Raw genomic sequence first — 18,415 nt, 5'->3', positions numbered from 1 at the left:
CTTTACTTAGAATCTAATAACCTGCTCTCTAACAAACAATTTGGATTCAGAAAGAAATTATCCTGCAACCTACAACTACTTCACTGCAAAAACATATGGACTACCCACCTAGATCAAGGAAAATCCATTGATGCAATTTGTATTGACTTTTGCAAAGTCTTCGACTCAGTGGTTCATGGCAAATTACTTCTAAAACTCAAATCCTATGGCATCTCAGGATTCCACCACAGCTAGATTACTGCATTCCTGTCAAATAGGCAGCAAGTTGTCAAAATTGGAAGTGCCATTTCCACCCCCTTCCCTGTCAAAAGTGGCGTTCCCCAGGGCAGCGTACAAGGTCCTACTCTTTTCATTCTCTTCATCAACGACCTCTGCAATCATATCACAAGCAACTGTGTTCTTTTTGCCGACAATGTGAAACTATTCAACACCATGGACAATACATCTACTCTCCAAAAAGACCTCGACTTTGTCTCAGATTGGTCTAACACCTGGCAACTTCAAATATCAACCAACAAATGCTCTACCCTCCACATTGGCAAAAAGAATCCAAACCTCATATATAAACTGAATAAACAAAATGTCATAGCCAACCCCCACTCAGTAAAAGACCTTGGAATACTAATATCAAATGACCTAAGTGCTAAAGCCCACTGCAACAATATCGCCAAAAAGGCTTCTAGAGTTGTTAATCTGATCCTATGCAGTTTCTGCTCCGGCAATCTCACACTACTCACCAGAGCTTACAAAACTTTTGCCAGACCCATCCTTGAATACAGTTCATCTGTCTGGAACCCATACCACATCTCGGACATCAACACCCTAGAAAATGTCCAAAAATACTTCACCAGAAGAGCCCTTCACTCCTCCACTCGAAACAGAATGCCCTATGAAAGCAGACTATCAATCTTAGGTCTAGAAAGCTTAGAACTACGATGCCTAAAACACGATCTAAGTATTGCCCACAAAATCATATGCTGCAACATCCTGCCTGTCAATGACTATTTCAACTTCAACCGCAACAACACAAGAGCACGCAACAAATTCAAACTTAATATTAATCACTCCAAGCTTGACTGTAAAAAATATGACTTTAGCAATCAAGTTGTCGAAGCATGGAACTCATTACCGGACTCAGTAGTGTCAACCCCTAACCCCCAACACTTCTCCCTTAGACTATCCACGATTGACCTCTCCAGGTTCCTAAGAGTTCAGTAAGGGGCGTACATACGTACACTAGAGTGCCTTTCGTCCCCTGTCCAATTGTCTCTTCTTATCTCATATCTCATATATCTTTTCTTCCTTTTATATATCTTCTCTATTTTTATATCTTTTCTTTATATATAGTACTTCATGTCTATCCTCCTCAATATGTATTGTGTATTGGACAAAATAAATAAATAAAATAAATAATTGTAGTTGGGATAGCTGGAAAACTCTTTTTAAACCTCTTTCATTCTTTCTCCTTCTATTCCATTAAATTCAGGTGACTAATGTTCTTCAGCAACAGATGAAGAAAAGATTGTTGCTGATAAGAACTATTGCTCATAGTTTAATTCCCAACAAAGTGTATGAGAGCTGTGGAGGGCAATTATCATCATAAAATCAGCACTCCTTTTCTCCTTATTTTTTAAGTAGACCATATCAGAGTAGAGTACAGTGATCCCTCGATTTTCGTGATCTCGATCTTCGCGAAACACTATATCGCGATTTTTCAAAAAATATTAATTAAAAATATTTTCCCACCCGATGACGTCACTCTCTTCCTTTCTCATCTTTCTTTCTCTCTCTCTTTCTCTATCTTGCTTCTTCCTCTCTCACACTCTCTTCCTCCCTCTCTCATCTCTTTCTTTCCTTCTCTCTCTTTCTCTATCTCTCCCCCTCTTGCTCTCAAGCGGCGCGTGGGTGGCGGGGAAGACCCAGGGAAGGTTCCTTCGGCCGCCCAGCAGCTGATCTGCTCGGCAGCGCCGCAGCAGCGAGGAGCCGAAGATCCGGGTTTCCCCTTTGCGTGGGCGGCGGGGAAACCCGGATCTTCAGCTCCTCGCTGCTGCGGCGCTGCCGAGCAGATCAGCTGCTGGGCGGCCGAAGGAACCTTCCCTGGGTCTTCCCCGCCGCCCACGCAAAGGGGAAACCCCGATCTTCGGCTTCTCGCTGCTGGGGCGCTGCCGAGCAGATCAGCTGCTGGGCGGCGGAAGGAACCTTCCCTGGGTCTTCCCAGGTGCGGAAGTAAAAACACCATCTGCGCATGCGCGGCCATGGAAAAAAAGGGTGCGCATGCGCAGATGGTGTTTTTACTTCCGCACCACTATATCGCGAAAAATCGATTATCGCGAGGGGTCTTGGAACGGAACCCTCGCGATAATCGAGGGATCACTGTATATATTTTTTCATAAAATAGGGTGAGGGAAGACAACAGTGGAATTCCATCCAGCTGTTTTGTCATCATTCAAGAAGGCACCTTGGCTACTTTTCCCTTCATCCAGAAAGAGGTATTCACTGATATTCTAGCATTCAGAGGGCACCACTGGGAGATAGGGTTATTTCACTACTACCTCAGGAACTGACAAGTAGATAGGTTTGACGTCCACTCTGGCCATGTTCAAAACTGTTCTGATATTTCTCCAAGTGTGCTGGGTTAATGTGAATTTGATTGATCTTTAGTGGTTACTTTTCTCCTGGTGTTTGGATGAATTATTCTTTTATTGTGGAGTATCTATGTTACTGAACACCCCCTCTCCAAATTATTATAGAGTTGAGCAGCCTTATAAATTTCTGAAATTATTTAAATTAATAAATAGCAAGGCCACTTTTGTATCCATATGTGAATATTTTTCTTCTTCTTTTGACATGGTTGAAACTGGACCCTTATTTTTAAGTGTTCGTAACCCCATTATTTCTTCATTTTAAAAAAGTATCTTGTTTATTGTCTTAGATCAGGTGTGTCAAACTGGTGACTCGCTGGCTGGATACATCACGTGCCCAACCCAGCTCTGCAAAGGCAAAAAACATCATGATATATCATATGACGCGATTGAGTTTGACATCTGTGCCTTAGATCTTTATTTAGAGCTTCCTAAAGTTACTGTTTTTCTGCTATTTTATAGTTGTATATCCCTCCATAAAAGTAGCCTTTATACTTTTTCTTTTCATTCATTGTTCACAGGGAAAAAACCAGCTCCTTTTGATCTTATTCCAGCAAATGATTCGGAAGTGAAAGCTAATGAAAATGCTCTGTTAAAGCAGGATGATATTGTATACATGGAACCAGGAAGTTTAGAAAAAACATCTAGAACACTGTCAAGACCAACTGATTGTGTATTTTCTAATTATCGCACAACCTCTTCTCAGTATAATGCAGTTATCGGTGGCATTCCTTCATCATGTATGTAAAGCATTTATATTTTTTTTACAACCAGGTCATTAAACATATTAATCTTCTAATGATCTGTTGTTGTTTTCTTCAGTTGTTTTAAAGACAATATAGAATTTGTATAATATATTGTTTTTTAAAGGTACATACTTCCTCAAACAGATTTGATTCCTGCTGATTACATAAATAATTTTGTCTTCCTTTCTTGACAATAATACGTAAATGGTTTTTAAATTGCCTTCTGAGACATTTTGTTAGTATTCCATTTTATAGCCTGGGATTTTCTAATGGTCTGCCATTCAAATAGTATTTAATTGATCCTGACCATCAGAAGTCTAACATAACGTAAGGGAGATTTTTCATCTCTTTTTATTTCTCATCTCTAAAGATTTTTACATCCACTTGGTTTGGAAAAGGCAATTTAAAAAGGATATGCTTGTTTGGTATAATCCAATTCTGTTATTCTATCTGAATCATAATGCTATTCTCCTCTCTTTTTAAAATATGTTTTCATACAGTTTATCCCCTATATGGCATTCCAACCATTCGTTCAGATATTCCAGCTCCACATTTTCGCCGTATCAGCGACACCACTAATTATGGAGATCAAGCAAATATGTATGCACTATTATACCCTTCTATCTATAGTAATAAAGGCGTGTACGAGAAAGACTTCTTCAGGATAAGATCAAAGGAAGAGGTAGATATATATGTTTAAGATGGAGCATAATTTGTCTTATCAGCTGGAAAACCATAGAAAGTAGGAAACATTTCTGCTAAAAATCTATGATAATTGTCTTGTCTAGTACTAGTCTGCAGTACAAATGTTTTAACAGAAAAGATTTCACACTAAAAATATTATCCTCAATTGCAGATTTCATTTATTAACAACAATGCAAATGGAAAATAGGATTATTTGAAAGGTGCTTTTTCAAAAGAACTGTTCTTTGAGGAAGAAGAACAGAATGTTTCATTTCTCATTCAAGAAGCTTCACCAGTTATGATGGCAGGGATGGTTGGCAGGGATGGTTGGATGGCAGGGATGGTTGGAAGGATAGGTACTGAGGGCTGAGATTGTATGGAAGGGAATCAAAAATATGGACTTTAAAAGTGGGATAAAAGAGTCCATTTATATTAACATTGAGCAGCCCTCTATAGTCTAAAATGCAGCCCTTGTAGCAATTCCAAGAAGATTCCACAACCCATTGTACTCAGATTCATGGGACCCTGAGAGCAAAGATAAGCCCACAAGTGGCCTAAACAGCTGTTAGGGAAAATGCTAAAGACCAGATGACTACAAAGAAACACAATCATTCCATTTCCCCCTCCCACCACCATTACCAACCAATCAAAACTTATCCTTCCATTCACATACCATCCAGTCTCAACTGTCATCATACCTATTACTCTATTCCCTTCCACACAATTCCCCCATTACAACTGATGAAGATTCTTGGATAAGACATGAAATATTTTGTTTTTCTTCCTCAAAAATAATTCAGTTACCTTTTGAAAGGCACCTTTGAGACAACCTTGACCTGGGTGATTGAGAATCTCCACAGACAATTGAAGAACAAAAAAAAAGATGGATAGAGCCAGGCTTTATTTTTTCTTAGCCTAAATTTTCTCCCTTGGGTTTACTTGTTTTTAGCCCTGTAGACCAGTATTTTTCAATCTTGGCAAGTTTAAGATGTGTGGACTTCAACTTCCAAAATTCTACAACTCATGGAGAAAAAGTTGGCATGGCTGGCTAGGGAGTTCTAGGAGTTGAAATCTACATAAAAAAATCTTTTTTGTAGAAAGGGGCTGGAGATGAGGGAAATCTGATTATAATTACTTTTTCCTGAATGGTATACAGAGGCTAGCTAATCTTACCTAATCCTTTTAGTAGAATCTTGGGAATTTCTGGGTTTGCTAATATTGTTTCCTTTGCCATAAGATTGTGGGCTTTGGTAGAGTAAGTGAAGTTCCATATTTATTTGATATACAAGTACTCAAAATTACGACTGCTCTGAAAAAGGGGATTATGACCAGATTCAAAGTTTTTTATTGTTGGCCTTCCTAGCACTCAGTCAAAAAGCCACATTCATGGCCAATTGCAGCGTCCCATGATCACTGCAGTTTATGACAGGCTATGTCAGAACTTACTATATTTTTTCGGAATATAAGACACACCCTTTTCTTCCCTAAAAGAGGCTGAAAATTCAGATGCATCTTATACTCTGAATGTAGCTTTTTTTGAAGCTCTCCCCCAGCCCTAATTAGGTGCTAATGATCTTCCCAGCTTTTACCTTGCAGGTTCTTTCATTGTTACTCTCTGTGAAGAATGTTTTCCAAGTGCTAAGTCTTTGCAGGGTTTTTTCCATTGCTCTAAATCAGTGTTTCCCAACCTTTTTTGAGCCGCGGCACATTATTCATATTTTCAAAATCCTGGGAAACACTGAACGGGGGGTGGGGGGGTGGGGGTAAAGAAAAGTTTGGACAAAAAATAATCTCTTCCTCCATTTCGCTCTATTTCTCCCTCCCTCTTTCTCTCTCTTCCTTCCTTCCCTTCTTTCTCTCCATCTTTCTTTCTTTCTTCTCTTTTTTGCTCTCTTTCTCTCTCCCTCCTTCCCTCTCTCTATGTCTTTCTCTCTCCCTTGCTCTCTCTGCCTCTCTTGCTATCTCTTTCATTCTCTCTCTTTCTCTGTCTCTCTTGCTATCTCTTTCTTTCTCTCTCTCTGTTTCTCTTTCTCTGTCTCTCTTTCTCTCTCTCTTGCTATCTGTCTTTCTCTCTCTGTCTCTCTTGCTATGTCTGTTTCTCTCTCTCTCTGCCTCTCTTGCTATGTCTCTCTTTCTCTCTCTTTCTGTCTCTCTTGCTATGTCTCTCTTTCTTTCTTTCTTTCTTTCTCTCTGTCTCTCTTGCTTTGTCTCTCTTTCTTTCTCTTTCTCTCTCTGCCTCTCTTGCTATGTCTCTCTTTCTCTCTCTCTTGCTATGTCTCTCTTTCTCTCTCTCTCTTTGCCTCTCTTGCTATGTCTCTCTCTCTCTGCCTCTTGCTGTCTCTTTCTCTCTCTCTCTTTCTGTCTCTCTTGCTATGTCTCTCTCTCTCTTTCTGTCTCTCTTGCTGTTTCTCTTTTTCTCTCTCTGTCTCTCTTGCTATGTATCTCTTTCTCTCTTTCTCTGTCTCTCTCTCTCTCTGCCACTCTTGCTAAGTCTCTCTTTCTCTCTCTCTCTCTCTCTTGCTATGTCTCTCTTTCTCTCTCTCTCTTGCTATGTCTTTCTTTCTCTCTGTCTCTCTTGCTATCTCTTTCTTTCTCTCTCTCTGTCTCTTTTGCTATCTCTTTCTCTCTCTCTCTCTTTTGCTATCTCTCTCTCTTTCTTTCTCTCTCTCTTGCTATCTCTCTTTCTTTCTCTCTCTCTTTGTCTCTCTCTATCTCTTTCTCTCTCTCTCTCTGTCTCTCTTGCTATCTCTCTTTCTTTCTCTCTCTGTCTCTCTCTCTGTCTCTCTTGCTATGTCCCTCTCTCTCTCTCTTGCTATCTCTCTCTTTCTTTCTTTCTTTCTTTCTCTCTCTCTCTTGCTATCTCTCTTTCTTTCTTTCTTTCTCTCTCTTTCTACCATGCCGACAACAGCGGGATCAGGCAGTAGCCAAGGGTGGCGGCAGAGCGGCTGACTGCGAGCGGGAGTCCTGACGGCGGCAGCTGGACGTGCTGCTGGACGCCGTATATGCTGGCGCTGCGCTGGGCATGGGGCTGGCACCTCCGGCCCAGCCAGCGAGCCAGTGCCAGCCCCGCAGCGCCAGCATGTAGGTCTCCAGCAGCACGTCCAACCGCCACCGTCGGTGCCTCCACCCTGGAGCTCCCTCTCGCCGCCGCCATCTCCCCGCGACTGCCTGGGGCCGCTGCAGCCGGCCCCCTCCCGCTCCCACTGCCGGGCCCCAAAGGACGCTTGCCGCAGACGTCAGGGAAGCTCCAGCTGGGCGGGGCGCTGCCGGTGCCGGTACCTCCGACCTGGAGCTCCCACTCGCAGCTGTCCCCTGGCTACTGCCCGATGCCGCTGTTTTCGGCGCTCTCCTGCTGGGCCCCAAAGAAGGAAGGCAGGAAAAAGGAGGTGCGAAGAATGAAGCTCTCCTTTTCCCCGCCTTCCTTCTTTGGGGCCCAGCAGGAGAGCGCCAAAAACAGCGGCATTGGGCAGTAGCCGTGGGACAGCTGTGAGTGGGAGCTCCAGGTCGGAGGCACCGGCACCGGCAGCTCCCCGCCCAGCTGGAGCTTCCCTAGGAGCTTCGCGGCACACCTGACCGTGTCTCGCGGCACACTAGTGTGCCACGGCACACTGGTTGGGAAACGCTGCTCTAAATTACTCTGAATAAGTTTCTTTCCAGCCTTAACCAGATGCTAATGATGTTCCCAGCTCTTACCCACTTGCAAGCACGTTGACTGTTTTACGAGTCTATGGAGAGGGGCGGCATACAAATCTAATAAATAAATCTAATAAATCTAATAAATAAGTACTCTCTGTGAAGAATGTTTTCCAAACTCTGTCTTTGTAGGGGTTTTTTATTGCTCTACTTGCTCCGAATGTTTCTTTCCAGTCCTAACCAGGTGCTAACAATCATAGTTCCCTCTAAGCTGAGCAGTGAGCAATCGCTCACTTAAAAATCATCATCAACTCAGAGTTTTCCAAACCTGCCCAGAAGCCGAGAGGGAAGGAGTGAGAGGGAAGGAGAGAGAGAGGAAGAGAGGAAGAGAGAGAAACAGATAGAAAAAAGAGAGGAAGAAAAAGAGAAAGAAAAAGAATGGGAGTAAGGAAGAGAGAAAGAAAATCAAAATCTAGTTTGAAACTAGCTCATCTATTTAAGTGGCATTTTGATATTGATAGAGTTGCCCTATTATGAGCTCACTGTTATAGACACACAGTACAGTATTTTATTTTGAAATTCTCTGAGGCAAAACAGGGTGGGGTTTTTTTATTTGTTTGTTTGTTTGTTTATTTATTTATTTATTATTTCTGTGCCGCCCAGTCCCAAAGGCACTGCCGCTCAGACACTATACTTTTCCGCCCACCCCCTCAAAAAATTAGAGGGAACACTGCTAACAATGTTCCCAGCAATTCCTGGCTTGCAAGCTCTTTCATTGTTCCTCTTTGCGAAGAATGTTTTTCAAGCCATAAGTCTTTGCAGGGTTTTTTCATTGCTCTATTTGCTCCGAATGTTTCTTTCCAGCCCTAATCAGGTGCCAATGATTTTCTCAGTTCTTACTGGCTTGCAAGCTCTTTTATTGTTACCCTCTGCAAAATAAGCTTTTTTAAAAGCCCTAACCAGGGGATAAAATAATGTGCTGAAGCTGACCAGACTAAGAACGCTAGCCAGATGAATATCTGGTAAGAAGATTCTTTTTCTTATTTTCCTCCCCAAAAACTAAGGTGAGTCTTGTACTCCAGTGCATCTTATACTCCGAAAAATACGGTAGTTCCAAATTTCAGAAAAACCATTATTATTATTATTATTATTATTATTATTATTATTATTATTACTATTATTATTATTATTATTATTATTATTATTATTATTATTATTAATTGGATTTCGATGCCGCCCCTCTCCGAGGACTCGGGCGAATCACAACATATAAAATATATAGTACATAACATCTTAACATCATAGCAAAACATTGGTTTATTTAATGACCACAGGGTTTGCTTAATTACCATAGTGGTTACTTAATGACTATCACAAAAGGGTTGTAAAATTGGATTGATCATGTGACTGAACCATTTTATGACTGTTACAATATATGACCAAAATGACCAGGCTCTTTTACAGTTGTATGTCAAGGATTACCTATATGCTGAGATAGATTTATCTTTATATTTTTAATCTAATTTATAGATGACCAGTATGTATTTAGAGTTTTTAGTTTTTCAAATGCTCGAATAACTAAGTAAATAATAAATTGAGTGCATGATTTTTTTCTTTCTGACAGTTAACATGTATACCCACTCAATTGCTTTTTGATTTTCAGTATGGAGTCTCAACTATTCCATGGTTATCAGCTTAGAAGTAAAATGATCTCAGAAAGTTTTTGTCTACTTTTGAGATAGTGCTGGACTATGACCAGAGAATATACTTGGGTAATTTTGTATATGCATGTGAAAATTTCAAAAGCTAACAATATTATATATTATTTTACAGATTGCAGACATTTTGCGCAACATTGGTGTGAATATTTCAGATGAAAGCTTTGATGAAATATGGAGGCAGGCCTGCCTAAAAGATCACAGAGGAAAAGCTTGTGTAGAATCCATCAGAAATGTACTAGATGAGATGCAAGCATTACACTTGACCACCTGATAAAGATTTTCCTTTGAATTACGTGATATTTATGGTTGAATATTTTCTTACTGCAGTAAATGTTCCTGTTATGACATGGTTTTGACACAAGCTATGTATAGTGCATATAAAGATTTATTTACCAAAAAATATTAAATTTGGTTTCATATTCCTTTAGAAAGGTATTTTTTTTAAATATTAAACATCCAGAAAGAAGAAATGTGCACTGTATATTATGAGACCCAAAACACTGTCAGATATCCATTATTTTTTTAAAAAAATACTAGAATATGATAGAAAATTTGTCAGGATAATCATTAGGCAAAAACTATTAATTTCAAAACTGTCATAAATGTTCTATCTCAAAAAATATGCTGTTTTATGGATGATGTATGCATATATTCTTGTCCAGAAGTTGGAAATAAATATATTCTTTGAGAGCCCAATGAATCTAGTTGTATTATTTTCCTGCTTTTCTCTCCAAAATTTTGTACACAAAATCAAATGACATTGGTCATATTTGTTTCTATGTCATTAAGTGCCATGAGCCTACTGTACATAAACAATTTACTAGACGAGTTGTGAATTCTTCTTACATGAAATTTTTATCATCCCCTCCACTCTCTCTGTGTATGTATGTGAAAGTATATACTGAAAGTTTATCAGAAAAGGCCAGTGCATCATTAAATTACAAACAATACAAGCTTCAAATCCAAGCTTACGCACCAAAAATAATGAGTTTGAAGAGTTTTTATGATGATGTGGCCCACCTTCAAGACAAAAATGTCAATACAAAATAATAATGGGTGAGTTTAATGTAAAAATAGGGAGGGCAAAAAAGTGATTGGCCCATATGGAAGTGGTGAATGAGATAATAGAGGTGACAGACTAATACGTTTTGCTGGTGGTTAGGAACTTTATATCATACGCTCATAAGAAAAAAGCTAGCAGAAAATGGACATAGAAGAGTCCATCTGGGTGCACAAGTGTGAAAATGACTATATCATGTCAAGTGATACAACCATTTTCTTCAATTGAGCTGTCATCTATCATTTTTACATTGGAAATTACTATACAATAGTATGAGCTAAACTGAAGACAGACTGAGCATATGAGAAAGAGCATATGAAAATGATACATCACAAAAAACAAAAATAGTAAATTGTTAGAGGAGAACAGTGATTTTGAGATTAATCTATTAAATCACTTTGCTCTTCTGCAAGATTAGGAAAGAGATGAACATTACAGACCAAAATGAACAAATAGTCAAAAGTAGTGATGGGCGAACCCGACGAAATTCGGGATCAGTGGATTCGGGCGGACTTTACAAAAAATTTGGGTAATGTCACCGAACCTGAACCCGAACCTGAACCTGAACACTTCTGGCCCCGCCCACCGTGACATCGCCTGGCTGTCATCTTCTAAGAAGAGGAGGAGGAGCCGGGTGCCAGTGGCGGCGGAAGAAGATGCTTTTAGAGTGCCGGCAGAATTGTTTCAATTTTTCTCTTTCTGGCTTTGTGCCGTTTCTTCTCTCCATGATAATTTGGAGGGGGGGAACAGAAAGAGCAGCACGCATTGGGAACTGCAGGGGGGAAGAAATGTTGACTTAAATCCTCCCTTTGGCTGGCTGAGTTTGCGTGAAGAAAGGGAGAAGGACGAAGGAGAAGCCGCTGCCTTTTGTACATTTTTATTTTGTCACAACTCAGTGAGTTGCAAAAACTGGAGCCCCACACACACACACACACACACACACACCTCCTGCCTGGGTATGAAAGGGGGCAGGAGGGGGGGAAAGGGACCACAGAGCCCATCATCCTCTCTGCACACAGCTTCCACCCCGGCAGCAGAACCTCCCTCAGCCAGCGCAATCTACCTCTCACACACACAACTCCTACCTGGGTATCAAAGGAGTGGGGGATGTCATTGGAAAGGGTGCTTCTAGACCCCTCCCTTCCTCCTCTCCCTCCATGCGAGAACGCCGAGGGCCGATCCGGGGTTGCTTCTGCCCTCTCTTCCAAGCAAACTTTTGCTGAAAGGACCTCCCTTTACTTGCTTGGAAGATAGAGCACAAGCATCGGCAGTTCTATAGTGTAATGGTTAGCACTCTGGACTTTGAATCCAGTGATCCGGGTTAAACTCTCGGATTCAAACCTCCTTTTTAATTTTTTTTTAATTTTAATTTTTTATTTATTGTTATCATCATCGTCATCATCATCATTATTTATTAATTATTTCCATGGGCACATTGGGAAGGTTCCCTTTTGCCCCCAAAGAGCTGGAGGGTCCTTTTAATGCTTTCTTTTTTCCCCACTAAGAAAGCATTAAAAGGACCCAAACCCCTTTTATTATATAAAGAAGCATGATGTTGTTGTTGATGATGATGATAAATAAATAAAAATTATTATTATTATTTTTTTTAAAAGGAGGTTCCACCGAGATATAAACTTGGATAATTGAATTCAAAGTCCAGAGTGCTAACCATTACACTATAGAACTGGCAATGCTTATACCCTACCTTCCAAGCAAGTAAAGGGAGATCCTTCCAGCAAAAGGAGCTGGGAAATCCCACAATGGGATTCCAGGGGCGGAGCTTCGATGTCACGGAGTGTTTGGGTTTGGGTTCGGCTAACTCACCCAAAATTCATGGCAAGTTCAGCCAAACTCGCCGAACTCGAACACCATTGGGTTCACCCATCACTATTAATAATAAAAAAATACTGTTGGTAGCAATATATGCCTCAAATGATCATCAAGAAGCCTTTTACTTAAAGTTACACAAGAAAATTAATGAATTAAACTGTGAGAATATCTGTGTATTGGGTGACTTCAATGCGATAGTACAACCAGATCTGGACTACAAGACAAATAAGAGCAACAGACTTAAAAAGGGGACTTTGCCTAAATCTTTTTTTTTGAGATGGTAGATGAATGGAATATGGTGGATGTCTGGAGAAATAGGCAACCTGAAAGAAAAACAATACACTTTTTACCCTGTGACATGTTTCATGGACAATAATTGATATGGTATGGACTACATTTGATCTGCTTAATTTTGTTCAAAAAGTTGAACCTAGTGTTGAATGTAGTGTTTGGGCAAATCATAATCCTATTGTGATGAAATGGAAGGGCAAAAATAAAAAACCTAGGTGGACAATAAGGCAAGAAATATTACAATAGAATATAATAGAAATTTTATTGGCCAAGTGTGATTGGACACACAAGGAATTTGTCTTGGTGCATATGCTCTCAGCGTACATAAAATAAAATATACATTTGTCAAGAATCATGTGGTACAGCACTTAATGATTGTCATAGGGGTCAAATAAGCAATGAAGAAGCAATATTAATAAAAATCTTAGGATATAAGCAACAAGTTACAGTCATACAGTCAACATGGGAGGAAATGGGTGAAAGGAATGATGAGAAAAACTAGTAGAATAGAAGTGCAGATTTAGTAGAAAGTCTGACAGTGTTGAGGGAATTATTTGTTTAGTAGAGTGATGGCGTTCGGAAAAAAACTGTTCTTGTGTCTAGTTGTCTTGGTGTGCAGTTTTTTCTGCAGTTCTGATTATCCTCTGAAGTCTGTGTCGATCCTGTTGGGTTGTAGCACCAAACCAGACAGTTATAGAGGTGCAGATGACAGACTCAATGATTCCTCTGTAGAACTGTATCAGCAGCTCCTTGGGCAGTTTGAGCTGGCGCAGAAAGAACATTCTTTGTTGTGCTTTTTTGATGATGTTTTTGATGTTAGGTGACCATTTTAGATCTTGAGATATGATAGAACCTAGAAATTTGAAGGTCTCTACTGTTGATACTGTGTTGTCTAGTATTGTGAGAGGTAGAAGGGTTTCTCTTAAAGTCTACCACCATTTCTACGGTTTTGAGTGTATTCAGTTCCAGATTGATCTCGTCACACCACAAGGATAGTTGTTCAACTTCCCGTTTGTATGCAGATTCATCATTGTCTTGAATGAGTCCGATCACTGTTGTATCATCTGCAAACTTCAGTAGTTTAACAGATGGATCGTTTGAGATGCAGTCATTAGTGTACAGAGAGAAGAGAAGTTGTGAGAGTACACAGCCTTGGGGGGCACCTGTGCTAATTGTACATGTATCTGATGTGATTTTTCCTAGCTTCACCTGCTGCTTCCTGTCTGTTAGGAAGCTTGTGATCCACTTACAAGTGTGTTCAGATACCGCTAGCTGATTTAGTTTGGTTAAGAGAATGTCCAGTACGATGGTATTGAATGCTGAACTGAAGTCCACAAAGAGGACCCTAGCGTAGGTCATTGGAGATTCAAGATGTTGAAGGATGTAGTGTAGAGCCATATTAACAGCATCATCTGTTGATCTATTTGCTCAGTATGCAAATTGCAGGGGGTCTAACAGTGGATCTGTGATGGTTTTCAAGTGAAACATCACTAGCCTTTCAAAGGTTTTCATAACTACAGATGTTAGAGCAACTGATCTGTAGTCATTCAGTTCCTTGATGGAGGGCTTCTTTGGCACTGGGATGATAGTCGAGCATTTGAAGCAGGAAGGAACATAGCACAACTCTAGTGATTTGTTGAAGATTTGGGTGAAGATGGGGGCCAATTGGTCAGCACAGACTTTTAAGCAAGAAGGAGTTATCTTGTCTGGGCCTGGTGCTTTTCCAGGCTTCTGTCTGAGAAATAGATCCTTCACTTCCTTTTCTGTGATCACTAGGGGTGGTAAACCCAATGGGATGGGTTCAGTTGTAGAAGATTTAGCTGTTGTTGGTGTGTCTGGGATGGAGGTTGTGCAGATAAGTGGTTGAGGTTTCTTTTCAAACCTGCAGTAGAACACATTCAGGTCATCTGCCAATTGCTGATCTCCTTCAGCTTGGGGAGGTGGTTTGCTGTAACAGGTGAAGTTTTTGAGAGTTTTCCACAAGTTTGCTGGTTCATTTGTTGAGAATTGATTCTTTAGCTTTTCAGAGTAGTTCCTTTTTGCTGCTCTGATCTTCCTTGTTAATATATTTCTGGCCTGATTGTACAGCATTCTATCACCTTTTCTGTAGGCTTCCTCTTTGTAATGACATAACTGCTTGAGTTTGGCTGTGAACCAAGGTTTATTGTTACTGTATATTTGCAAGTTCCTGGTTGGTACACATAGGTCTTCACAGAAGCTGACATATGATGTTACAATATCTGTGAGTTCATCTAGATCTGCAGAGGTGTCTTTAAAAATATTCCAGTCTGTGCAGTCAAAGCAAGCCTGTAGCTTTAACTTTGCTTCCTCAGTCCAAGTCCTCACTGATTTAATTATTGGTTTTGTGGCTTTAAATCTTTGTTTGTAAGCAGGTACAAGGTGAATCATAATGATAATGATAGGTATTGTTGTTATGATAGGTATCATAATCATAATGATAGGTATTGTTGTGTTAGGGTGTTAGGAAGATTTAGCTTTTTTTACAGTTGAGTTAGTGTGTCAAGAAGCTTTAACTACGTCTCACAATTTTTGGAGAGGGGCGACATACAAATCTAATTAAGTAAGTAAGTAAGTAAGTAAGTAAGTAAGTAAGTAAGTAAGTAAGTAAGTAAGTAAGTAAATAAATAAATTTATTTCTGTTTCTTGGGATGGTTCATGTACAAACAGGGCCAGTGGTCTATTCTTACCCTAGGGAGCCACGTGGACTGTTTCTTTAAATGTTGGCTGACCTCTGGTGTAAGAGGGGGTTGTAGGAAAATCAGGATCAGCAGGAATTTGGAAATTTGGAATGAGTCCTGGCTTGATGGCCTTTCTTTCTTTATTATTATTATGTTTATTTGTATTTGTATACTTTCTTTGATCAGTTGGGGAGCGGGTGTTTTCCAGAGTTTTATGCAACCGGCTAGGCTGCAGCTTTGGGATGGCTCTGCTGAGAATCTCTGGTGCTAAAAGCTTCTGAATGTCTCAGCTGAGGAACGGGGGCTTTCGGAGTCCTTCCACCAATGGCTGGGCTCCTGTCACTGCTGCAGCTGAGTATTTAGACTGTGGAATCAGGTAATTTTGAATTGGGCGCTTTCAGAGTCCTTTAACCACTGGCTGGGCTCCTACGCTACACTTCTCTCTTTATTAAAGAAAATATCAAAGATATGTAGGGTACATTACTTCAGATAGTATGGCATGTTTTCTTATAAATTGCTATTTGTTTCCTTACAAATTGCTACTTGAATGGGCCAGGTAGACTACAGCAACTATGAATACTGATAATTAAAATTAAGTTGTTTTCTTAATGTTTTGATTTATGAACCTTTCACAGTTTGGAACCTCTTGAGTGCATACTGTTGGATTGTTTCAATAATTTAAAAAGTAGAATAGAAGCATTGAATGACTTATTTCTTAAATTCTGGATAGTTTCTAACAAGATTACAATCTACTTGTTTAAATTTTATTCTGATTAGTGGGAATTACAATTTCTAGTAGAATCAGGAAAAGAGAGAGGGAAAAGAATTAACAAATAAAAATAAATAATAGCCTACTTGCTTTTGATATATTTTAATTCAGTTTTAAGTTTGGGTCTTCCTACATCAGATAAAAGCCCCAATAATTACCCCAAACCTCACTGTCCATATTTTCAAGGGAAAAATAAAGGATAAATCAGAAAAAGGGAGAAATCTGAATGATGTTCATTAAAATAATTATTTATGTTTATAACTTTGCTTTACAAAGAAAAATTCAAGAGCAAAAAGAGAGAAAAATAAGTAAATTAAATAAAAATTTAAAAACAGCTTTCTGAAATAAAGGACTGTCCACTGTAAAGAATATTTGGACACTGAACCTAAAAAGGAATTGTACTATCAACAATTAAAAGAATCCTTGGCTAACCAAATAAATTTTCTTTCATCTTTAAAAAAATTATGGGCTATATTTAGTTTTAAAACCCCCTCGTTTGATTATTTGTTTTCTAAGGTGGCACTTGAAGAATACACAGAATTAAAACTTTTTCCCTAACACATAATTATAAAATTATTAGACATTTCTGTTCCAAGTGAGAAAATTGTTTTCTATTAATGTAACAACAGTAGCATTGAAGCATCAAAGGCTTTTTTTCGAAGTAGCATTTTTGTGAAGTTAGAAAGAAAGCAGAGTTTCGGTTACCAGTGTAGCAAGAGTACCATCTAGCGGGCTTTTTGTGTCTTGCAGATACTAAAATGTAATGTGTAAACACAATTTAGGTTAAAGTGAGAGAATTGAGATGGAGTTGAACAGACTTGCTTGTTCAAACTACAAATGAGTTCAGGGCTGCTGAAACAATCTTTTAATTTGTCACTAGTTTAGTACATCAAATTAATGCAAAAGGAGATTTTATATATATTTACATATATATATAAATATTTACAGTAGCACGAAGCTTACAACTTCAGCCTGATGATGGTGATTGTGATTTCACTGAAATGTCGCATAGACATTCAAAATATTACACGGGGAAAAACCCAAACTCAGAACAATCTACATATCTACCTATCTGTCTGTTTGTCTGTCTGTCTGTCTGTGCGTGTGCGCCCGTGCACGAGTGCACCCGTGCGCCCGTGTGTGTATGTGTATGTGCGTGTATGTATGTATATATATATATATATATATATATATATATATATATATATATATATATACATATACATTTTTTTAAATCCAAGATGGCGCCGACAAAGGCTGCCTTGGTGAAATGCTCTCAAACAGTTTTTTCATTTTCTACTATTCCCTGCAATTCTCAACGGATCTGCAACTTCAACCCCACCTGTCTTTACAAACGCAGAGGAGATTTTAGCACAGGAGGAAGCCATTTCTCGGCAACCATGGATCACCAAAAACATACGCAGCCGGCAGAGACGAAGAGGTAAAAGGGAGGGAATTTTAAATAGACTAAGGAACAAGGGAATTAAAAAACAACCGCTCCCTTCTATCTTTCTTACCAATTTATGTTCACTTGCCAACAAGATGGATGAAATACTGCTCTTAAATAGATGCTATTCTGATTTTCACAACGCATCTGCCCTATGCTTTACTGAAACCTGGCTAAACTAGGAAATTGATGATAACAGTATGCATTTACCGGGCTTCCAAATGTTTCGGGGTGATCGGAATGCAGAATTATCAGGGGGGGGGGAAAGGGAGGAGGCTTATGTATTTATATCAACAACAGCTGGTCTCAAGACATCACCATTATACAAAAATTCTGTAATGAAAACTTGGAGTCTTTAATTATTAATTGCAAACCCTTTTATTCTCCTCGTGAGATTCATTCCTTCTTAATTTCTACAATTTACATCCCTCCCCAAGCATCATTACAAAAGGCACTAAAAACCCTAGCTGATCAGATTATGGAGGCTGAAGCCAAATACCCTGATTCACTGGCCATTATTTTGGGATATTTTAACAAGGCAAACTTAAGAGATGAGCTACCAAAATACTTTCAACGTGTAAATTGTCCCACCAGAGGCAATAATATCTTAGACCATTGTTACACAGCTGTAAAAAATGCATTCAGGGCTTTACCAAGAGCAGCTGTGGGCCATTCTGATCATTGCATGATTCACCTTGTACCTGCTTACAAATAAAGATTTAAAGCCACAAAACCAATAATTAAATCAGTGAGGACTTGGACTGAGGAAGCAAAGTTAAAGCTACAGGCTTGCTTTGACTGCACAGACTGGAATATTTTTAAAGACACCTCTGCAGATCTAGATGAACTCACAGATATTGTGAAATCATATGTCAGCTTCTGTGAAGATCTAT

The 18,415-nt window shown here is 39.3% G+C and overlaps 1 protein-coding gene across 1 annotated transcript in view; it reads left to right on the top strand.

The window, feature by feature from the left end:
• Positions 1-10,122, top strand: part of EFHB (EF-hand domain family member B) — an 80,657-nt gene extending 70,535 nt beyond the window's left edge. Inside the window, exons 11-13 of the mRNA XM_070727253.1 lie at positions 3,164-3,382; positions 3,889-4,070; positions 9,539-10,122. Of these exons, the coding sequence (XP_070583354.1) occupies positions 3,164-3,382; positions 3,889-4,070; positions 9,539-9,697 (560 nt within the window). The 3' untranslated portion in view covers positions 9,698-10,122. The remainder of the gene's footprint in view (positions 1-3,163; positions 3,383-3,888; positions 4,071-9,538) is intronic.
• Positions 10,123-18,415: the final 8,293 nt, after the last annotated feature.

The sequence above is a fragment of the Erythrolamprus reginae genome, chromosome Z (genome assembly GCF_031021105.1).
Source record: "Erythrolamprus reginae isolate rEryReg1 chromosome Z, rEryReg1.hap1, whole genome shotgun sequence".
NCBI classification, from domain to species: Eukaryota; Metazoa; Chordata; class Lepidosauria; order Squamata; family Dipsadidae; genus Erythrolamprus; species Erythrolamprus reginae.
This window is presented reverse-complemented; position numbering and strand designations above follow the sequence as displayed.